The sequence below is a fragment of the Cibotium barometz genome, chromosome 29, assembly GCF_041138505.1.
Source record: "Cibotium barometz isolate CiBa-2024 chromosome 29, ASM4113850v1, whole genome shotgun sequence".
NCBI classification, from domain to species: Eukaryota; Viridiplantae; Streptophyta; class Polypodiopsida; order Cyatheales; family Cibotiaceae; genus Cibotium; species Cibotium barometz.
In genome coordinates, this window is record NC_141074.1 from 39,997,801 (window position 1) to 40,022,779 (window position 24,979).

General features: G+C 44.7%; 2 protein-coding genes across 7 annotated transcripts in view; one reads left to right on the plus strand and one right to left on the minus strand.

Moving 5' to 3' along the window:
- The window catches only part of LOC147622177 (uncharacterized), a 157,326-nt gene that overhangs the window by 6,833 nt on the left and 125,514 nt on the right, over nucleotides 1-24,979 (minus strand). The gene's annotated exons all lie outside the window — the stretch shown is intronic.
- Nucleotides 10,501-11,670, plus strand: LOC147622178 (uncharacterized). The gene is made up of 2 exons (XM_086822733.1): nucleotides 10,501-11,297; nucleotides 11,406-11,670. The coding sequence occupies exons 1-2, from the start codon at nucleotides 10,501-10,503 to the stop codon at nucleotides 11,668-11,670; spliced, it is 1,062 nt and encodes a 353-aa protein (XP_086678859.1).

Consider the following 24,979-nt stretch of genomic DNA (forward strand, 5'->3'; position numbering starts at 1 on the left):
TCTTCAAGTCTCTACTGTCGTTCAGAAAACCCTAGATCTACCTATGCCTTGTTCTTGGCAAAAACCTTAATATGGGTGTCTACATCAGCAAAGTGGACCACTTGCAGAAGTCCACATCAGCATCATTAAAAGGACACACTTGTACTTGTTACTTACCTTCAACATCAGCAAAAACAATAACAATTTACAGAAGCAGCATTTACTTCTAGAACACTTGTATCATATCGAAATAGCATAGAAGGTGTTACCACCTTGTTGGATTGAGCATGTCTCCAGCCTGTATCTATTGCAAAAATCCCAGGTATCATATAAAAGTGTGTCCAAAAAGGCCAAGTGCTTTTTCCGTCAAGAAAAAGGACAAAAGAAATGCTCGTCCACGCGTGCCAGTTTTATGTGCCCAATCATGTGTAGGTTGCAGTCATGAACTGAGTCGTGTTATCCTTCATCCATCACCCCCAGCAAGCTCAAGTATAAATCATGTTCTCAGCCTTGAATTTTACCTTGAATCAAGCCATGCACCCATTCAAGTACCCCATCATGTAACCTCTCATGTCTCTAGTCAAGTGCCTAGTCATGTATACTTTCCCAAATCCACACAGGTGTCCTTTCAGGAGTCCAGTCAAGTAGCCTATCATGTAGTCTTTCATGAGATAGGTCATGTACCCATTTGTGAATCCAACCATGTGTCTTTACAAGCAGGGTAAACCTCATGTTCCTTTTCCTAAAAACGATCATCCATTCACATGTAAGCTGAACTTCATGTTTTCTTATAATGCAACTAGTCAGCCAATCATCTGCAAGCTGACTGTAATTCCACCAGTCGGTGTGGAATGTTTGGTTGAACACAATGCTAATCAATACACTTAAATACAGTAAGATTTAATAGACAACAAGCACAATACAAGATATAATTTGCTGAATTGACAAGAGACGCACAATGAGCCTGAACAGTAAGCCCCTCCCTCAAATAGTGTATATTAATCTAGCAACAATCAAGTACATAGTGTCATCAGCATTTCTGACCAGATTTCCATACCAATGCATATGAATACAGTATTGGAAACAATATGGTTGTTAGTGAAGAACTTCAACTCACACTACCCTCTCAAGTGCCCATGTTCCCTACCATCTGCTCTCTGTTGTTCCACCCACACATGGTGGAAACAATCTAAAAGAAAGCATGTAGGACAAGAGAACACTACACACGGTATGTGAACATGGAGTCTTGCTACTTGCTTCCATGATTGAGCATTAAAGCTTACCAATTGCAAGTAGAGTCGATGTCAACGGAAGTCTTCACGAAGCGTCTGGAGTATTGAAATCTGCAGTTTGTCACAATCCTTCGCGACAAAAGTCTTCAAGTGGATGCAAGGAACCCTAGAAAAGCTTCCCCTATGGTTCAACTTGAAAAAGAAAGACTGAAATTCATGTTTTCAGCCAAAAGACCAAAACTTACACAACAAAGAAAAGTATTGTTTTGCTGAATTTCAGCCATTGGGAGTGTGTAGGAGAGTGAAGCCTAGAAACACTCTTCGAAGCATGGAAAGCACTCTTACAAGCTTGGATATGGAGTAAGGAGAAAGTGCAAAAAATACAACCATAAGGCTTCATGAAGGGAGGCGCCAACTTCTAGAGAGAGGAAGAAGAGAGATGATAAGATTCCACCCTGGGTGTCAAGCAAAGAGGGAAATGGTCCAAGCTAGGACTGACACATGGCTGGTTGCTCTCTTCGAACAAAGAGGATAAGTGTAAGCCCAACGGGGCATGCCGTGATAGATTCAACCACGTATCCAAGAAATAATGATATAGAGAGAGGGGGAAGAGAGAGAAGGGATTAGGGAGCTTTGCACAATACACACACACTAAGCAGGGAACAAGCCCCACTCCCTTTCAGAAATTTATTTAGGAACTATCCATGGGCACATTGGCCAAGATCAATACAACAATGAATACAAAAGCCAACAAATATGCCGAAGTAGAATATCCAAGTCGATGTTGATGTCGAGGCACGAGATCTCTGATGCCGAGCACACCAACGGGGATGACCCACAAGAATCTCTTACCGGACTAGTACCAATTTCAATATCCAAATCCAAGTCCAGTTCCAAGTCCAAATCCAAGTCCAGAGAACTCCAAACACGTATACAAGGTACACAGGGGACACGAATTATATGACGTTCAGTACCCAATCCGAGGTAAGGTTTATACAAGGATGTATGAAACAAGGTCAATCCTTGTATGGCACAGCTATCCGGTTGCAATAGCCAGGTAGAGATGTTTCAACAATAACCAGGGTCAATCCTTGTATGGCACGGCTATCCGGTTGCAATAGCCAGGTAGAGATGTTTCAACAATAACCAGGGTCAATCCTTGTATGGCACAGCTATCCGGTTGCAATAGCCAGGTAGAGATGTTTCAACAATAACCAGGGTCAATCCTTGTATGTCACGGCTATCCGGTTGCAATAGCCAAGTAGAGATGTTTCAACAATACGCAGGCCAGTTCGGTTGCAAACAATGTTGATCCAATAATATGTCAACCGATAGAACTCTGTATAGCTATATGATGGCATAAGGCAGCCAACAACAAGAGATGCAGGCTGACGGGTGGCAAGGGCTACTCTTGGCTAACGAAGGTGTTGGCTAGCTCGTTGCGACTCCAGAGGCTCGGGTGGTGGCGTTGAGAATCAGCAAGCATAGATAGCGATGCTATCCAAGCAAGCAACATCGTCGAGTTGATGGCGGCTGGGTCAGGTGGTAGAGCTTTAGCTGACGCAAACAACGCTGGCTAACGGTGATGCTGGCAACATAGTCACATGAAAACACGTTTCTGGAGTGAGAAACCCCGAAATGTTTCAGAAACTCTTGATTTTTTTTGGTTTCTCCCAAAAAAAAAAATGTTTCTCAAAGTCAAGAGTTCCTATTTTTTGGGACTTTAGCAATGCAAAATTATATAGAAAAAAATCCGAAACCTTGGCATTTCTTAGCCGAGAAGGCCGAAACGTTTTGCCCCGAAACGTCAAAAACCCCGAAACATTTCTGGTGACTATGGCTCAGCCCGGCAAGAGCAGTTTTGGCAGCGCTAGCACTGGCGCTGGCTGGCAGTGTTGGTGATGACGGCCAGCAGCTAGCTCCAGTCGATGGTGGTGGAACACAGTTAATCAGCGCAAAGAGGAGGCGCATAGATGGGCCAGCCAAGTAGCAACAGCAGATCATGCGTAGTTAGTGGTTGGCAGCGGCGAACAACGCAGCAGCCAAACAGTTGGCGGCCCAAGGTGGCTGGAGGCACTATATTGTAGGTGGCGAATCAAGCAGCAGTCATATGATTCAAAACAACTGAGGCAGCAACGTTGGAGACTCGAGTTTCGATGATGATGTTGACGTTGATGTTGATGAAGAAGATGTTGAAGTAGATGATCTTCAAGCTCTTTCAATGATCTTGCTCATGGTGCTACAAGAGAGGTTCAAGCCTTTATATACTTGAGGAGGGCCTTGCTTTTTTGCCAAAAGCTTGTCTATGCTTTTAATTTGCCCTTTTTACCTTTGCTTTTGCTCTTTTACTTTTATTGATAAAATATTACTCATCTTTTAATAAAGTTCTTATGCTTTGCTTTTCTAACTTCAGGGCCTTGCTTTTTGGCTCTGCATCTGCTTTTTGAAAAAGAAGCTTTTAGATTTTTGGTCCGGCTTAGTCTCCTCTTGCCAGTGTTGCCCCTGGTTCGCAGTCAACCCAATTTGACTTTTTGCTTTTTCTTGGTTTTTGACCAAGACTGGTGCTTTTTCTTGAGCAAACCTTATGGTCCCTATCTCCAAGCCTTCTTCCACCTATCTGGTGTCCGAGCAAGGGTTCCATGATCCATCATGCGAAATAGAGCTAGGAGGGCAAAATAGTTGCATTCCCTCCCTCTTACATCGCAGTTGTCCTCAATTGCGGACTGCAAGTGTTCCAAGCATATCCATATGTTCCCAGTATATCCATTTGTTGCCAATATATCCATATGTTCCCAATACTAGCCCTGTCTGGTGAGCTTGTGCATCTCGTCTTTCCCCATAACTATGGTGTCATCTTCTCATCTGGCAACATCTCTACGTCTTATCTTTTACCAATGGCTTTGTTCTTGATGGTACTTCTTCAGGGCCTGTCACATGTGTTAGATAAAATAAATGCAACTTAGCTCCTGCAAAATCTAGACAAAAGCTAGTCAACAAACAGGTATGCATCATTCACATCTACAAGGAATTCCAGGTACTAGCGAGGTAGCCTGGAGCCCAATGGACTATCACATGCCATAAATCCAAGCATTGTCCACTCCTCAAAAACAGCACACAAAGTCAAAGAAATTCAAACATACATAAGTATGCAATGCACAAGTAATGATCCTCCTGTTCATGGATTGTCCCGTCTAGTTTCATCGGAAACCGTACCGAGCTATCTAGCTCCCGAGGGAAACCGCTCAGACTATCCTCAAGGCCATCCCGAGCGTTCATCGATAGTCATCTTGGCCATCTGGTCGTTCTCCCAACTTGAAGTCCATCTTGCCAGTTCATGTGGGCTCCTTTTCCTTCCTTTCCCATACCTATACCTGAAGAAGTTGTATTTGAGAAAGAAGGCCTAGGAATAGCCTCCCTGTCCCCTCCACAAGAAATAGACCAAGTAGCTCTAGATCCTTCTGCAATGGTGACTCCTTTGGCCCGAAGATAGGCTTTAGCAGATTCAACTCCTTCGACTTCGGAAACAAATATGCCAAAGTAGAATATCCAAGTCGGTGTCGGTGTCGATGTCAAGGCACGAGATCTCTGATGCCGAGCACACCACGGGGATGACCCACAAGAATCTCTCACAGGGCTAGTACCAGTTCCAATATCCAAATCCAAGTCCAATTCCAAGTCCAAAGAACTCCAAACATGTATACAAGGTACACACGAGCCATGAATTATATGATGTTCAGTACCCAATCCGAAGTAGATTCAACCCCCAAAAAGGCTTGTACAAGGATGTATTACCCAAGGTCAATCCTTGTATGGCACAGCTATGCGGTTGCAATAGCCAAGTAGAGATGTTTCAACAATACGGAGGCTGGTTCGGTTGCAGACAATGTTGGTCCAACGATATGTCAGTCGATAGAACTCTGTATAGCTGTATGATGGCGTAGGGCAGCCAGCAACAAGCGGTGCACATGGCTGGGACTAACACATGGATGGTTGCTCTCTTTGAACAAAGAGGATGAGTGTAAGCCCATGTCAAAATATGCAGCGGAGATGAAGACAAATCTCAAGATCTGAAAAACTAGAGCAAGTGCACTGCAGAAAAACACAGCAATAGAGAGGGAGAGACAGAGAAGCGTATAACTCTGCTATATACAAACGGGAGATGAAACGGGCGAGGGAACGCGAGCCTGCCGTTCCCCCACGTGGGAACGTGCTGATGACGTGGATTTTTTTTTAAAAAAATAGAAGCCCGTAAGCCTTGCGCCAGTCGCTTTTCGGAAATTCGCACCGGGTCCCGTACGCCTTTCGCCTGTCGCTTTTCGGAGTTCACGCCTGTACCAGTGTAGTCGCCGTTGCTGTCCACGACTCCACGAGTCCACTGCCCATACTGTCCTGCCCGTACGACAGCTGTTCTGACATTCTGTACTACATAGTACAGTCGCCCCAGCCACTGGCAGCCAGGCCCCCAACCCTTGCACTGTGCAGACTTGCAGTGTACACTGTACACTGTACACACAGTGACTACATTCATCTAAAAGGCAAGGCAGCAAGAAGCTTTTCTCTTTCTTCTCTCTCTCTTTTTTTGTTTGAACTTTGAACTTTTGGTGTTTTAAAAATTACCTATGGTGAATCACAATCTGGACTGTACACTGCACAGTCTCTCCCCATTAAACACAAGAAAAAAAAAGGACTCATTTCTCTGTAATGGTTAACTTTGAAAGCCTATTCAACTTTTTGCCCGAATTTGCAGACATCATGGCTTACTCGGGTTCAAAGCGATCGGCTTCGAATGCTACTTGGTGGGACGAGGTTGAAAGGCTAGAAACGTATTCATCTAAGGGAGGTGCAACACGATGGAAATGCAAGCAATGTAACAAAGAGAAGTTAGGAGGAGCAAACCGTGTGAGAGCACATCTATGCCATGTAAACAATGAAAAAGCACAAGTGAACAAATGCCCAGGGACAACACCTGAAATGCGTAGAGAGCTTTTGGCAAAGTACCCAAGTGAAGAGGAGAAAGCATGTGCACGAAAGAAACCGGCAATTGATGCATCTTACTTCAGTAGACAAGGGGAAGATGTACACTTGGGAGATGGACAACAGTATGGAGGACTTGGGAGCTTTGCATTTTCCCAAGATTCGCAGTCTATGGGTGCAAGTTCCGGCAAGCAGCAAACCTTGGGAGCAGCTTGGGATCCCCGCAAGAAAGAGAGGGTAGATGCAGCTGTTGCAAGGTTCTTTTATCATGATCATGTAGCATTCAATGTTGCCAGGTCTCCATATTTCATTGAAATGGTCCAGGAGATTGCACGGTATGGCCCAACATACAAGCCTCCTTCATATGAGACACTACGCACCACCTTGTTGCAAAAGGAGAAAGCTGCAAAATTGAATGTGCTTTAGAGTCTGTGCATGAAAGTTGGGCAAAGAATGGTGTGTCACTTATTGCAGATGGTTGGAGTGACACTCGAAAAAGGTCCATTCATGGCATGGTTGCTTATTCTCGAGGAGGAATGCAATTCATTTCCTCACATGATGCTTCTGGGATTGGAAAAACTGCAGATCAGCTTGTGGAAGAGTGGGCCGAAGGTATTGAGAAAGTTGGACCAGAGAATGTTATTCAGTTCTTAGCTGATGGTGAGGCAACAAATAGAGCAGCTGGTCTTAAGCTTGAAGACAGGTATCCGCATATCACATTTAGTCCATGCTTTGCTCATTGTTTGAGCAACTTATTGAAGGATGTTGGCAGCTTGCCATGGGTTGATCCACACATTCAAAAAGGCAAGGAGATAATAAGCTTCATTCAAAACCATCAGTTTATTTTGAATGAATTCCGCAAGAGATCGGCCAAAAAGGATCTCTTGAAGTACTCAGAGACACGCTTTGGTTATAACTTTCTCATGATGAAGAGGTTATCCAAAGTGCAATTGCCTTTGAAGCAGTTGGTTGTATGCAATGAGTGGATGGGATGGGCACTTTCTCGCTCAAGAGCCGGCATAGAGGTTGCAAGAACCATACAAGACTTCACATTTTGGGATGAAGTCAATACTATCAATGCTATGATGAAGCCGATCATGCGCTTGATGCGGATTGCAGATGGACGGGAGCCATGCATTGGCAAGGTTTATGAGGGGGCTGACCGAATGATCGAGAAAATAGGGGAAATGGGCTTGTCTGATGAGAAATATGCAGAGGTTCGAGAATTATGTGAAGCACGATGGAATGGTTATCATTCTCCTATGCATGCTGCTGCGTATGTCTTGGATCCCGAGTTCCAAGGATGTGGACAAGAGGCCGATGATGAGGTGATGGATGGTTGGGAGACAGTGCTTTCTAGGCAGGTTTGTGATGCAGATAAACGAAGGTTGGTGAAAGACCAACTTGGATTTTATCGCAGCAAGTTGGGAAGCTTTGGATCGGCTAATGCACAGAGAGAGAGGTTTAAGATGGGGACTGCTTTATGGTGGGAGGATTATGGGGCTCGTACACCACAGCTTCAATCATTGGCAGTAAGGATCTTGTCTCAAGGTGCAAGCTCCTCTCCGATTGAGCAGCTATGAAGTGTGTTCGGCCATGTTGCATCCAAGAAGAGGAACAAATTTGGGACAAAACAAGTCAATGACTTGATTTTTGTAAGTGCTAATTTGCGCTTGCTTGGTGATATGGCATCTCCCAAACCAGAGAAGTTTATATTGCTTGATGAGGAGTCCTTGGATGATGAGGAGACACATGGACTTGCAGATCCTGGTCAGGATGGGATTGAAGATTTGGATGCTGCAGATGTTGGTCTTGATGATATGGCCTTCTTGGATGACATAGATGATAGTCTCCTTGATGGCATCACTGGCAGTAGCCATGCATGATATCTCTTTACTATTTGCATGTCACCTTGAGGCTTGGACTTTGGACTTGGATTGTTTCTTTTATCTAGGCTGTGCCATGTGGGCCACATTTTGTGCTTTTTGTCACTTATGTCATGTATGATGTGGGCTAATTTATTTTGACTTGTGAGATCTATTCAGTGTTACTATCTAGCCATGCAAATTATGGTGCACTAGACTTTAGTGTGTCTCTGATTTGGTTATATAAATGAGCATTGTATGTTAAGATTTATCGTCATTTCTAGGAATTATCTAGGTCGTTCCCTGTTTCCATTCCCCCTCGTTCCCGTTCCCCCTTTTTCTCGTTCCCGTTCCCCTGGTGGTGCTTTCGTTCTGTTCCCGTTCCCGTTCCGTTGCTACTATGATATACACAAGAGAAAATCCCGAAATCTGAATACAAAGTGTGGGGGGCCAAGGGGCCATTTTATATGGCCCCTATCAGCCAGTCGGCCAGTAGAAAAGACAACCGACTGCCCCCTGAATGTACCCGACCAACAGCACTCCAGTCGGCTACTATAAATCCTGTCAGCCAACAGCAACTGAGTCGGCCAGCTCCTAACAGTCATGTTGGATACCACACAGAGGCAAGCGGGCAGCCGACAGCCCTCCACACAACAGGAAATAGGGAAAAAATATGGAGAGTGGGGAAAAATGAGAAAACACCTAAATCGGGCGGGCACACCCACAACAGAGGCCCTGGTGTAAATATACAGACAGGAGATGACTGCTAACACCCCCTCTCAGCTCCTGGATGTGGAACCAACCCTAGTGCCATCGGAGCATAGCCTGAGGTAGAGATTTCGTGAAGAGGTCCGCCGCATTGTCCTTTGTCGAACAATAAAGAAGCAAGATGTCACCACCCAAGATCTTCTCACGAACAAAGTGATATTGTATCTCTATGTGCTTGGTCCGGGCATGGAAGACCGGGTTCCGAGCAATAGCTATACAGCTCTGGTTATCGCACTGGATGACTGTGGGCTTCTTCTATGGAAACCCAATCTCGCCAAGCAACCTCCGCAGCCACACAACCTCGCACGCAGCCCGGTACTGTGCCTCTGTCGATGACAAGGCAATAGTTGGCTGCCTCTTACTGCTCCATGAAACCACTCTTGAGCCGAGGGAAAAACTATAGCCTGATGTGGATCTCCTCGTGTCTGGATCTCCTCCCCAATCTGAGTCACTCCATCCTTGGAGTCTGACTCCATCCATCAATCCCCCTCCTGTGTAAAAGAGTCCAAGATCCTTCGTCCCCTGTAGATACCGCAAGATCCGCAATCCTGCGTACGATGAGACTTCAACGGCATCTGCATAAATGAGCTTAACAGCCCCAAAGAAAAGCTCAAGTCCAATCTGGTGTTCAGCAACCAGATCAATGAACCAACCAACTTCCGGTATAGAGAGGCATCACCTGGCTCACAAGGATCATTCATTGTAAGCTTCGTGTTCGGGTCCATCGACGACGTAATAGGCTTGCGATTCTCCATCCCAAAGGCCTCAAGCAACTCATGAACATACCGCTGCTGAGAGAGAAAAAAACCCCTTTGGGTCTGCCAGATCTCCAATCCCAAGAAGAAGTGGAGTAAGCCTAAGTCGGTCATCTCAAACTCCTTTGACAAGGCAGCCTTCGTCACTTTAATGTGCTCCACATGACCGCCGGTGAGAATGAGATCATCCACATAAAGGATGATTAACGTGACCATGCCGCGTTCCCAGTGTTGCATAGAAACGCGTTTCATACAGGTTCGAAACGTACGAAACGTTTCGTCCTGTATGAAACGCGTTTCATACATCATGCATATTTTAAAAACCTTAAAAAACGTTTCCTTTCGTGAATCGTACGGCGCATTTCATTCACGCTTCCCAGTGGCGGCTGCCTGTGAGTTTGCCGATTTGTGTGCCATCCTTCCATCGCTTGTGTCGGCCCGCCTGCTCCTTGGTGTCCTTGGGCCTTGTGGAGGTCTTCCAAAGGGGTAATGTCATGTTTTGCTTTAAGTTGGTTTTCTCTGCACAACTCACAAAGCAGCACACTTTTTTCTCTTCCATCAATATTTATGGCATATCTTCCACGGTCCACCCTTGCTCTATTGAGATTAGTTTATGTTCTGTGTCGCACTTGCAGGGCCAACAATCTGCATTTATCCCCGCCTTGTAGGATGCCTCAAACAGGTGATTCTCTTTGGAACAATGTCACCTTCGAGTCTAGATATGGTGGCTCGGGCTCCGGAAAGTGGAAATGCAACTTTTGTGCTGATAAGCACCATGGCAGTGTCACCAGGCTGAAGGCACATTTGTCACAAACAAAGGGTTTCGGCATTGGGCCATGTAAGTCCAGCATTGGGTGTGAGTGGGATGGCCCCTCCTACGAGACATTGTGCACTACTGAGCTTCGCAAGGAGCAACTCGCTGTGGAGATGGAGATGGAGCCTCTCAAGGCCACTTGGGCAAAGTATGGTTGTACTTTGCTTTGTGATGGATGGACAGATGTGCGGAAGAGAAATGTGTACAACATTCTTGTGTCCTCCTGCAAAGGCACAATGTTCATTCGTGCCATAGATGCATCGGTGCCAGGGATAGTGGTTACAGGGGAGTTCATTATGTCCCACATGCGCCAGGCAATCAATGAAATTGGGCCTGATAACATTGTGCAGGTGATCACGGACAATGGGTCCAATTGTGTATCCATGGGCAGGATGTTAGAGGAGGAGTTCCCCAAGATTGTGTGGACACCTTGTGCAGCACACAGCCTTGACTTGATGATTGAGGATGTGGGGAAGCTTGATTGGGTGAGCCATGTATTTTCAGCTGCATCTACCATGGTGAACTTTGTCACAAAGAGGCCAAAGGTTTTGAGCATGTACAGGGCCAATAGTGATCTTGAGCTTCTAAAGCCCTCCAAAACTTGGTTTGCATATATGTTTATCGTGGTGGAGAGACTAGTGAGAGTGCGACATGGCTTATTACGCACTATTGTGTGTCGTGAATGGACAGCATGGGAGGACAATGATGAGCCCAAGTCTATAGCATTCTCTCGTATGGTCATGAGAGATACTTGGTGGCAGGATGCAGAGGGACTTGTGAAGGCACTTCAGCCCATGTATAGTGTCCTTCGGCTCACAGACATGGAGGGGAGTACCATTGGGCTGCTTTATGAGTTCATGGACAGAATTGGTGAAGCTCTCAATGATTGCACTACCTTGTCGCGTGACAGGTGCTCACCCTTGGGCTTTAACTTTAGTCTTTGAGTCTTTCTCTTGAGTCTTCCTATAAGTTATTTTATAAATCTTGATCTCTTATGTTTGTCACATGTTACATGTAGAGTTCAAGATATTAAGGAGATCTGGAATCGGCGTTGGGATTGGTTTCATAGGCCAATCCATGCTGTTGCTCACATTTTGCATCCCCTTTGGAGAAATGAGGAGCAATACCTCAATGAGGAGCTAGAGTCAGGATGGATCGAGTACATTACCAAGTTGGTGGGAGTGGGAGGTGATATACAGCTTATGAGAAAGCTCGAGGATGAGCTTCTCATTTACCGCAACGGTAGCCATATGTTTGGGCGAGCTACTGCATTGCACAGTTGAAGCCAGTGTCTTGGTGGGAGAAATACGGTATTGGGACACCCAACTTGGTAAGGCTTCTTGATTCTTGAATCTTGTATCTTTGTCTCCTGAGTCCTACTCTTTCAAAATCTACATTCAAATGCTACTCTCTTTTTGACTCTAACTTAACATTCTTTTTGTACAATGTAGAGACGGATTGCATTGAGAGTTCTCTCCCAAGATTGCAGTTCAAGGCCTTGAGAGAGAAACTGGAGTACATGGGCTCTTTTTCACACGAAAAAGAGAAATAGACTCTCCTCAGCACAATTGGAGAGGCTTGTCTTTTGTCATTGCAATCTCCGATTGCTAGAACAAAAGGGTCATCCCATGGAGCCTCGCCAAGTGAATCCAGATAAGATTGATATCATGAAGTGCAAGGAGATTCCCCACATTCCTCAGGAGGAGAGAGACATCTATTCTATGCTCTATGAGGAGATCATGGCTCTGGCTCGCACTACACGATCTTCTCGTGAGGCTAGTACTAGTGGTGCACCTGCACCTCTAGAGGATGAGGCATTTGAGGACTCGGCTACCGGCAGTGACCTTGAGAGTGAGGCTGCAGAGGCAGAAGATGCAGATGAGGATGAGCATGAGGATGCAGATGAGGATGCAGATGAGGACGCAGATAGTAGCTAGCAGCTGCCAGTATCATTTTATTTGGACATGTTATTTAGTTTGAACTTTGGACATGTTATTTATTTTGATCTTGGATTTTGAGTCATGACTCATCACCCACGTGGTGATCCTTTTGATTTCTGTTTAGTCATCAGTGATCACCCACGTGATTTGTGATATCATCATATCTTACATGTATTTTGTTTTTATTGAAATGAATTCAATGTGGTCTCTTATAAGTTATGTCAACAGTTTTTTCTTTTGTATATTTCAAGTAAAAATATACATGTTTTTTCTATTTTGTATGAAACCTTTTTGTACCCGTTTCTTATCTTTTATGAAACGTTTCAAAACGTATGAAACCCGTTTCATACCTGCCGTTTCTGAAACGCCTGGGAACACTGCGCGTTCTCGAAAGAGATACAGGTTGGGATCTGCAACCGATCTCTAAAATCCAGTTCAGAGAAAGAAGGAATCAATCTTCTGATTCCAAGCCTTGGGAGCATGTTTAAGACCATACAAGGCCTTCCTTAACCTGTAAACCATCTCTTCTGATCCTCAAAGCCTAGAGGCTGCTCAACATATACCTCCTCCTGCGGTCACCATTAAGGAACGCAGATTTGACATCCATCTGAATACGGGCCACCACTAAGAAGAAGCAAGGGCAAGAACGGTCCGAATCGTGGTCATCCTCACTGTCGATGCAAAGGTATCCTCATAGTCGATGCCTGGCCTCTGAGCATAACCTTTAGTCACAAATCTAGCTTTGTGTTTGTCCATCGACTTATCAGACACATATTTGGTCTTAAAGACCCACTTGACACCAATGACTGACCGTTTCGACAACCTCGGTACCAACTCCCAAGTGTTGTTCTTCTCAATGGCATCAAGTTCCACTTGCATGGCTTTCTTCCAAGTATCCTGTGCAAGGGCTTCCTTGACGGAAGTGGGCTCTTTGTCCTGCATGATACGAGACATCAAGGCTTCCTTGCGGAAGTGGACTCTTTGTCCTGCATGATACGAGACATCAAGGCATAGTTCACCTGTAAAAGCTCCGCTGAATGACTTTTATCACGGACTCTGTGCGATCTTCGAGGTCCGTCCTCTGTGGTCCATCAAAGACCACATCCCTGCTGACAACAATCTCGTTCCTCTCTGGATCAAATCCTTGGAAAGAGAGTTATATTCCACAAAAATAAGCTTTTGGGACTTAGAGTCGAGCTTCCCCCTGTGCTTCTTTGGAATGTGAACATACGCATCACTCCCAAAAACACGGAAATGGGAGACATCAGGTTTCCTGCCAAAATATGCCTCAAAGGGAGTCATGTTCGGTACTGAAGTCGTCGGAGACCGGTTGAGGATATGGACAACCGTAGCCACAGCCTCTCCCCAAAGTGGACGAGGAAGATCACGATGCTCCAGCATCGTCCTCACCATCTCCACCACAGTCCTGTTCTTTCGTTCTACTACTCCATTCTCTGACGGCAAACCTGTATTGGCTAGCTCCCTCTTGATGCCATGTTCCGCACAAAATCTCACGAAAGCATTAGAAGAAAATTCACCTCCTTTGTCAGCCCGGAGAGTCTTCACCTGCAAGCCAGACTCTTTCTCCACCATCACATGCCACTCCTTGAACCGAGCAAAGGCTTGGTCCTTCTAAGAAAGGAAATAGACCCATGTGAATCTAGAACAATCATCAACAAGCAGCATGAAGTACAGAGAACCTCCCAAGGATGCTGTCTGCATAGGTCCGCAAGTCAGTGTGTACCAACTCCAATGGTTTCGAAGCACGCCTTGAAGCCTGCTTCGGAAAGGATTCCCTGTGCTGCTTACCACGTATGCAAGAACTGCAACGTCCTTGCCTACTGCCAACATCTGGCAAGCCAACCACCATCTGGTCCCGGAAAGCTCGCCGCAGCGCATCCACATTTAAGTGGCCAAACCGAAAGTGCCACAAGTCACCAACCCGAGAACTTGTCACACAGAGGAGAGTGCGGAGAGTTTGTATATACCATTCTCCACGCCGCCTTCCCAAACAACCTTGCCAGTCTCGCGGTCCCATAGAGCAACAGAATGCTCCTCAAACTCCACCCAGAAGCCAGTCTTGCATATCTCATGCACTGACAATAGATGAAAACCAAGTGCTGGGACGTAAAGAACATGAGAGAAATGCTTACCCCCTCTGCCATCGGGAATGATCTCCATCCGGCCCTCACTGTGTATTGGAATTGTGAAATTATCGCCAATGAAAATGCGACCTGACTACCGTTTCAGATCCAGAAAGAAGTCACGAGAAGGAGTCACGTGCCTGGAAGCACCACTGTCGAGAATCCATTCCCGAGTATCCTTTGCGGTGAAGCCAACTGCCTCCTCGCTCGAAGAAGATGAAGCATCCGTGTCCATCATCTCTAAGTGCACAAAGGCTGGAGTCTTTGCAACTGAAGCTGAAGAATCACCACTCTTCCCAGTCCGCTTGGGACACTTCCTCCAATAGTGGCCTTTCTCGCCACAATCATTGCAGGTCCTCTTGGCCTTCAGTTTCTCTCGGTCTGCATCGGGCTTCTTCTCAGAAGACTTCTCCGATGAAGCCTTCCCTTTGCCCTTGTTGTTGTTATTCCGGCCTTTCGACCATTGGCTAGTTAAGGCCTCAGAACCTCCGCCCTGTGGAGGGTTCGTGAATCTTTCCTCTTGGTCTAAGACCATGGACACAAGCTCCTCCCATGTGATGGTGCTAAGCCTACCACTGGTAATCAACAAAGAGTAAAATGCTGAGTACTAAGAGGGAAAATGTGACAGCAAAGTTATGGCCATATCCTCCGATATCTCTTTCCCAGCCTGGAGAACTTCCTGCGGAAGAGCCTGCATCTTGTTGATGTGCTCTCGCATCGTCGATGACTTTGCAGGATTCATCACCCGCATCTACTACACTTCCAAGGAGATCCTCTTCATCGGCGATACCCTGTTGTAGAGAGAAGCCAAATGCTGCCAAATACCTCTGGCCAGCGTCATATGCTTGATATGATTGATTACCTGTGGTGTGCAATTGAGAAAAATGAAAGAACAGACCCTGGCATTGACACGATCCCATAACTATGCCTGTGCCTCTCACATTCCTTCCGAATCGAGGGTAACTCCCCTTCCTCTAACTCCGGTCGTGGAACCCCAACAACAATGAAATCAGCAAGGTCCTAAGACTCCAAAACAGATTCCATCATTACCTTCCATATGCCGTAGTTGTTCCCGTCCAACTAACGGTCCACTGGGAACGTGGGGAGAGTCGGAATCTTCACATGCTTCTCAGCCATCTCAAGTAAATCTGCCATTGCGGGGGTGTAACTGAAAAGGGAGGGTGGGTGGGAAAAAATGAGAAACTAAACCTGCAAGTGGCTGTCCAGCAAATCAGACCGCCTTCTGCTTGCTTCTCCTCTTCCCGTACGGCCCAAAACAGTCCTCCAATCAGCAACAAAACAGCCCCCCTCTTGCTCACACAGTTCCCAAGATCTTCCAAGAGCCTAGAGCTCTGATACCATGTCAGAATATGCAGCGGAGATGAAGACAAGATCTGAAAAACTAGAGCAAGTGCACTGCAGAAAAACACAGCAATAGAGAGGGAGAGAGAGAAGCATATAACTCTGCTATATACACAAGAGAAAATCCCGAAATATGAATACAAAGTGTGGGGGGCCAAGGGGCCCTTTTATATGGCCCCTATCAGCCAGTCGGCCAGTAGAAAAGACAGCCGACTGCCCCCTGAATGTACCCGACCAACAGCACTCCAGTCAGCTGCTATAAATCCTGTCAGCTAGCAGCAACTGAGTCGGCCAGCTCAGTCATGTTGGATACCACACAGAGGCAGGCGGGCAGCCGACAGCCCTCCACACAACAGGAAAAAATGGGAAAAATAGGAAAAAAATATGGAAAGTGGGGAAAAATGAGAAAACACCAAAATCAGGCGGGCACACCCACAACAGAGGCCCTGGTGTAAATATACAGACAGGAGATGACTGCTAACAGCCCAGTGGGGCGTGCCGTGACAGATTCAACCACGTATCCAAGAAATAATGATATAGAGAGAGGGGGAAGAGAGGAGGGATTAGGGAGCATTGCACAACACACACACTGCGCGGGGAACAGGCCCCGCCCCCTTTCAAGAATCTACTCGGGAACAATCCACGAGCACGCTGGCCAGGATCAATACAACAATGAATACAAAAGCAAACAAATATGCCGAAGTAGAATATCCAAGTCGATGTCGATGTCGATGTCGAGGCATGAGATCTCTAATGCCAAGCACACCAACGGGGACGACCCACAAGAATCTCTCACTGGGCTAGTACCAGTTCCAATATCCAAATCCAAGTCCGGTTCCAAATCCAAATCCAAGTCCAGTTTCAAGTCCAAAGAACTCCAAACACGTATACAAGGTACACAGGGGACACGAATTATATGATGTTCAGTACCCAATCCAAAATAGAAGCAACCCCAAAAAAGACGTGTACAAGGATGTATTAACCAGGGTCAATCCTTGTATGGCATAACTATCCGGTTGCAATAGCCAAGTTGTCACTATTTGGGCATTCTCTGCGCTTCAGGCCTATGGACGAGTTCTGTAGGATGGACTGGCATCTTATGGTTGGGGACTTATGTCTACACCGAGAGCCAGTAGGCTGGATATATGGGTTGGGATTGTGTATCTGCGCCCAAATCCAGAGTGTGGTACCACGGACTACAAGCTAAATGAATAGGGAGACTGTTCAATGCATCCTTGCATAACATGTTTGCAAGTTAAAAATCCTGTCTTTGCATGAACTATTTGATTGCATGCAAGATTTGTTTGTGTAGTTCACATGTAGGGGACGCCCTCTTGTGAACCGTGCGAGTGAAACTGTATTCTGACCTCGTTTGTGGGCTGTAGACAGGTGGTAAGTACACCACTTTACTTTTTTATGAGTTAAAGCAATGTATTCTTTGTTTTGCAGGTCCACACTTTAATAAGTGTGTCCGCCCAAGTTATAAGTGAGATTGGGCGTCCACACTTCATTAAAGCTCGGGCGGACAAACTATAAGTAAGAATAGACTAGAATTCCCTTCCGGTCGGCTAGGCGAGTGTCCAGGCACCCTTCCCACTAAATTTGTGTGGAAAAGGGATGGTTATGGACTGGGTGGCAGTATGAGGACCTGCCACCATGCTATTACTCATTTTGAAAATTACCTCTCTCTACACTCTCTCTCTAGAAATAGGCGCCCCCCCTTCAAGAGAGCCTATTTTTGTTATTCTCTCTAACTTTTTGCTTGGTGAGAGTGCTGATTTTCATTCCCTCTTGCTCCCAACTCCAATGGAAAGCTTGAAGATTCTTCCTTTCACAGTTAAGCCTCCAGTTGCTCACCTTTTCACTCTATCTCTCTCTTCTAAATGAATATGGAGTCTCCTAACCATTCTACCGCCCCCAAATTCTGCTGAAACCCTAATTTTCAGAAACCCTAATTCTGCAGAAACCCTAATTTCAGAAACCCTAATTTTGGAGGAAACCATACCAAGCTGTGCCCCTTACTCATAGGCATCTAAAGAGCCCAAAATGCCCAATTTTGGACTCATATAACCTGCTTAAAACCCTAAAAATCAGAAACCCTAATTTCAGCCGGAAGTGGAAAACGGTCACATTCAAGCTGTAGTTCGTCCGCACGGAGGTGGAGCTCGACATTGATCGTCCAATACTTGGTAAGAGCATTTTGCAAGCAATTTTCAATTTGAGATTCGAATGCTTTGTCAATATGGTCTCCTATGTCTCGGTCCTGGCACACACATGTGTATGTGTATGGATGCCAGTGGAGCATAGCTGCGTTTGACAAGCTTCAAGGAATCAAGGAACGAAGCTACTCTCAAGTGAAGCTATGGATTCCATCGTCTACGACAAATTTGTTTGCAATGCTGTTTTCATGATCATGGATGCACTTGAACAGTTTGGCATGTGAATGCCCGTGAGGCTTGTAACAGTTTTCCTTGATAATAAAATCTATTACAAGGGGGGTCGGCCCTTTCCGGCCCTAGTGCAGTGTGCAAAAATAAAATTCAGCTTCTTACTCTATTGTGTTGCGCCATTTAAAATTGTTTAATTATGTTAATAGCTTAAGTGTTTGCCAAGATTGTGCTCAACCCCGACCGGGGGAATCTCATTGGTATCAGAGCCTAGGATCTTCCTCCTTTCTGTGTGGAAGACGGTCCTAATCTAGCTTACACTAGCTGTTAGCATTCTTAAGCATTATGGCGAGCCAAACAGGTACTTCACGGGATGTAAATCCAAGGAAGAGTACATATGTGAAGCCAAGAGGAGACAATGTGCATGATGATACTCAAATGCATGAACAATACACTGCTGAAAATGTTTTTCTTGGGTCACATGATGGTATTGCACATGCCGGACAGCCATCTTATGTTAGAAGGGAAGGAAATGCAACTCATGTATATATGGGACAGCCATCCCGAGGTAAGGAGAAGGCTATACAGAGTGATGCACATGATGCTATGCAGGCTGAAATTGCAGACCTCAAAAGGCAATTATGTATGATGCAAAAACAACTCAAGGATATGCATGAAGACTCACAGTCAAGGCATGTATCTCGTGTGTCAAAGCATTCTCCTTTTGTGAATGATGCATTGGAAAATGTTGCCATGGAATTGGGGGTTCAACCAAGAGATATGGCTGTCTCTTACCTCATGGGACAAGGTGATGTAGTTACTCGAAAGGAAGGAGGGCTTAGGTTTAAAAAGCCTCCTCTTATGAATCAACATGCAGCTGAAACATCAAAGCTTAAATCTATTGTGCGACAGGAAAGAGAAGAGGCGTCTGCTACCTCTCATCATGCCTCTACCGCACATGTTTCTCCTCCCCACAGGTCATCTATTAAAGCTCATGAAAGTCTTCTCAAGGAACCGACTCATAAATCAGCCCCTCCTCATGATGGAATTGAGCGATATGTTCCTACTAATGAAGCAAATAAGCAACCAATCGAGAGAGATGAAGAGGAAACGCATCAACATAAGAAGAAGAAGACTAAAGAGTTTACTGCAGGTGACAAAACAGTTAAGTTTGAGTATTTTCATGGAGAATATGATTCTACCAAAGCTCTATCTTTTATCTCCCAATTTGAAATTGCTTTTCATGAGGGAGAATTTTCAGAATCATCAAAACTCAGACATGTGGGCATGTACATGAAAGGCACTGCTGCTCATTGGTGGTTGGCCGAGAAGCTTTCCGGCAACACCATTTCTACATGGGCTGAATTCAAACAAAAGTTTTATGATCAATTTTTGCCTCCAAATTTTACTCAGGATATATGCAGGAAGTGGGACAGGTTGGAGCAAAAAGAAGGGCAATCCATTACCTCTTACATCTCCAAATTTTGGGAGGTATTAATGGAAGTGTTACCCTTCATGACCGTTACTGAAGAAGAAAAGAAGAGGAAATTTGAGTCAGGATTGCAACCCATCTTCCAAAGAGGACTACAAATCTATCCAAACCAAACTCTTCGTCAACTCATAAACTCGGTCTTGGCTTCCGAAGAGCTTAATGTCAAATGGGTGCAATCTAGAATTGACCAAAGCTTGGGCAAGGGTAAGGAGAAAGCTGGTTTTAATGTACAAAAGGGTGGACAGCCCTTTAGAAGAGATTTCAAAGCCATGCACAAAGCTGAAAATTCAGATTTGAAGGATGTAAAGCCCCCTCAAAGAGCTGAAAATGCAAAAGAAAAGAAACCGTGGCAGAAAAAGGGTGTTTATGGCTTGACTCCTCAACAAAGGGTACAATACATTCGTGAAGGCAAATGTTTTAAATGTGGTAGTAAAGATCACATCTCTCCACAATGCCCTAACAAGAATAAGAAGCCAGAAGAACCTAAAGTGCATGTCAATATGGTATATGATGTACAGGGCAACACGGGACATGCAAACATGCATAGAATGGTATGCAAAGCATGGGGACAACTAAAAGACCAGCCAGCTTTATTCATGTTTGATGACTGCTCCACTGACAACTTCATCTCCGCTGATATGGCTGCTGCCTTGGGGATTGAAGTAGGTGACATGGGACCCGAAATTCATGCATGTTCAGCTTTTCTGGAAAAAGATGTGAAGGTTACACCCCTTATTGGAAAGCTGCGAATGCATATCCAAGGATACCTCGACCACGAGAACTTTCTCGTTGCCCCTCTTAGTGGATGTGATGTATTACTGGGAAAACCTTGGCATGCACGCCTTGAGCCTACCAAAAATTACAAGACCAACAAAATCACTTTTATGTATAAAGGTAGAGAGCATCATTTAGATGCAGGTGTGTCGGGTGATACTATCCCCGTTGTATCTCATATACAAATCAATAAAGCAATGAAAAAGAGTGTTTCTTCGTACTTGGTTTTTGTACGTGATAATGTGGAACACAGTAATGTACATGTGGACACTCTTACTAAAGAGAGGCTGAAATTTTTAAGCGAATTCGGGGATTGTTTTGCTGACTCTTTACCTAATGTAATGCCTCCTTCACGGCCAGAAGATCACCGCATTGAATTAGTTCCAGGGAATTCACCTCCAAATAGGCCAGCATATCGTGTTAGTGCTTGCCAACAAGAAGAGATTATGAAACAAGTGGGTGAACTACTTGAGAAAGGCTTGGTGCGGCCTAGTTCTTCGCCATTTTGTTCACCCGTTCTTCTTGTACAAAAGAAAGACGGTTCATTCCGTATGTGTGTGGATTACAGGGCATTAAATAAGATTACCATCAAGAATCGGTTTCCCATACCGAGGATTGATGATATCTTGGACAAGCTGGATGGATCATCTTGTTTTAGTCGCATTGATCTTAAAAGCGGCTATCATCAAGTGCGAGTGATGCCACAGGATGTACATAAGACAGCATTTCGCACTTCTTTTGGTCTCTATGAGTATTTGGTTATGCCATTCGGTCTTACAAATGCCCCGGCTACTTTCAATCGCATGATGGACCGAATTTTCAGAAATCATAGAACTTTTACAGGTGTGTTCTTTGATGACATTCTTGTATTCTCCAAGAATGAGGAGGATCACAAAAAGCACTTAAGAGTGGTCTTTGAAGAACTAAGGCAGCATAAGCTTATGATCAACGCCAAAAAGAGTGAATTTTTCCTTTCAGAGATTCACTACTTGGGACACATAGTATCAAAGGATGGTGTACGAATGGATCCTACAAAGATCCAAACCATCAAAGATTGGCCAGAACTTAAATCTATTCATGAAGTCCGAAGCTTTCTTGGTCTATGTTCATATTACAGGAGATTTATCTTTCACTTTGCAATGATTGCTTCGCCATTGCATGAACTCACCAAGAAACGTCCTATGTTTAAATGGACAGAGGTTGAGATTAATGCTTTCAATAAGCTCAAAAATGCCATTATCACAGGGCCAGTCTTAATCATTCCAGACTTGCAAAAGCCATTTGTGGTAGAATGTGATGCTTGTGGCAATTGCATTGGAGCCGTCTTAAATCAAGAAGGACATGCCATTGCATTTGAAAGCAGGAGATTGCAAAATGCTGAACTTACTCTTGATGTTTATCAGAAGGAATTATTGGCCGTCATTCATGCTCTCACAGTATGGAAACATTACTTATTGGGAGCTGAATTTGTTGTCAAAACTGATCACCAAAGTTTGCGGTACTTTCTTACGCAAACTAAACTCTCTGAGAAACAAATGAGAATGGCCAATTTTCTCTCAATGTTTCATTTTCAGATTTTGCATACTCCTGGCAAGAAAAATGTGGTAGCAGATGCATTGTCCAGAAAACCATATGTGGCTGCAATTTCGGTTGCTTCTCATCAAGACTTGTCTACTATGCGAGAAATGTACCATTTGGATGCTGATTTTTCAGATTTATGGGCTGATTTAATGACTGGTCATACACATGCTTCTTATGTGGTCAAAGATGGTTATATCATGAAGGATAACTGCTTATGTGTGGTTTCAAACATGAGACAAAAAGTTTTGGATGAATGTCATGCACCACCTTATGCAGGGCATAGAGGGATACTCCCTACTACTCAAATGATTGAGAGATACTTCTTTTGGCCAGGTATGAGGAAAGATATAGAAGCCTACGTACGTGCATGTGTCACCTGCCAAAAGGTAAAATTTGATAGGCAAAAGACTCCTGGTTTGCTTCAGCCTTTGCCTATTCCGGACCAGCCATGGGAAAGCATTGCAATGGATTTTATTATGGATTTGCCCCGCACCCCAAATGGCAATGATGCAATATGGACAATTGTGGACAGGTTTAGTAAACAAGCACATTTTCTACCTGTCAAAAAGACCATAAAACCAGAACATATGGTCAAAATTTTTGTGTCACAGGTATTTAAACACCATGGTATGCCCAAATCAATTGTGGGAGACAGGGATCCCCGAACAACAAGCCTCTTTTGGAGAGCTCTTTTTGATAACATGGGCACAAAGCTGAATTTTTCTTCAGCCTATCATCCTCAAACGGATGGACAAAGTGAAGCTGCAAATTCAGCTGTGTTGGATTTGCTTAAATGCTATGTGACAGATCAGAAATCTTCTTGGGAAAAGTATCTACCGCTTGTAGAATTTGCATACAATAATACGGTACATGCTTCTACAGGCAAGGCCCCATTTGAGATCATTTATGGCAAAGTGGTATTGCCACCTATCTTACGCACAAAAGATGAGATATTTGCTGCTGATGACTTTGTCAGGGACCTTGATATTGCCTTTTCACAAGTTCGGACAGCCATTGCACGCTCTCAAGCAAAGCATAAGAAAGCTGCCGACAAGCATAGAAGGCAATTGGACATTAAAGAGAATGACTTAGTATTGCTAAAATTTGAGAAAGCTAGACTCAGGAAGAGGTCTGGCAAGGAGAGAGCATGCCCAAAACTCTCTACCAGGTATTATGGACCCTTCAAGGTGATCAAGAAGATCAATGATGTGCCTTTTCGACTTGCTTTACCGGATCATTGGAAGATTCATAATGCATTCCATGTGAGCCTCTTGCGCAAATATGTGGGACCGGAACCTTTGGAACCGGTTATGGAAGATCCACCAGAGGTGGAAGAGCTGGAAGAGGTATTGCAGCCAGAGCAAATTGTGTTTCATAAGGAGCGAAAGTTTGCAGGTGGCAAACTCCAGAGGCGCTACCTTGTGAAATTCAAGAACTATTCTCCTATGGATGCAAAATGGATGGATGAAACATACTTTCAGCAGTATCCGCAGCTCCTTCAAGCATATTTGGAAGCATTTCAGTTGCGGTCAACTGTTTAGAAGCAGGGGAGGATGTCACTATTTGGGCATTCTCTGCGCTTCAGGCCTATGGACGAGTTCTGTAGGATGGACTGGCATCTTATGGTTGGGGACTTATGTCTACACCGAGAGCCAGTAGGCTGGATATATGGGTTGGGATTGTGTATCTGCGCCCAAATCCAGAGTGTGGTACCACGGACTACAAGCTAAATGAATAGGGAGACTGTTCAATGCATCCTTGCATAACATGTTTGCAAGTTAAAAATCCTGTCTTTGCATGAACTATTTGATTGCATGCAAGATTTGTTTGTGTAGTTCACATGTAGGGGACGCCCTCTTGTGAACCGTGCGAGTGAAACTGTATTCTGACCTCGTTTGTGGGCTGTAGACAGGTGGTAAGTACACCACTTTACTTTTTTATGAGTTAAAGCAATGTATTCTTTGTTTTGCAGGTCCACACTTTAATAAGTGTGTCCGCCCAAGTTATAAGTGAGATTGGGCGTCCACACTTCATTAAAGCTCGGGCGGACAAACTATAAGTAAGAATAGACTAGAATTCCCTTCCGGTCGGCTAGGCGAGTGTCCAGGCACCCTTCCCACTAAATTTGTGTGGAAAAGGGATGGTTATGGACTGGGTGGCAGTATGAGGACCTGCCACCATGCTATTACTCATTTTGAAAATTACCTCTCTCTACACTCTCTCTCTAGAAATAGGCGCCCCCCCTTCAAGAGAGCCTATTTTTGTTATTCTCTCTAACTTTTTGCTTGGTGAGAGTGCTGATTTTCATTCCCTCTTGCTCCCAACTCCAATGGAAAGCTTGAAGATTCTTCCTTTCACAGTTAAGCCTCCAGTTGCTCACCTTTTCACTCTATCTCTCTCTTCTAAATGAATATGGAGTCTCCTAACCATTCTACCGCCCCCAAATTCTGCTGAAACCCTAATTTTCAGAAACCCTAATTCTGCAGAAACCCTAATTTCAGAAACCCTAATTTTGGAGGAAACCATACCAAGCTGTGCCCCTTACTCATAGGCATCTAAAGAGCCCAAAATGCCCAATTTTGGACTCATATAACCTGCTTAAAACCCTAAAAATCAGAAACCCTAATTTCAGCCGGAAGTGGAAAACGGTCACATTCAAGCTGTAGTTCGTCCGCACGGAGGTGGAGCTCGACATTGATCGTCCAATACTTGGTAAGAGCATTTTGCAAGCAATTTTCAATTTGAGATTCGAATGCTTTGTCAATATGGTCTCCTATGTCTCGGTCCTGGCACACACATGTGTATGTGTATGGATGCCAGTGGAGCATAGCTGCGTTTGACAAGCTTCAAGGAATCAAGGAACGAAGCTACTCTCAAGTGAAGCTATGGATTCCATCGTCTACGACAAATTT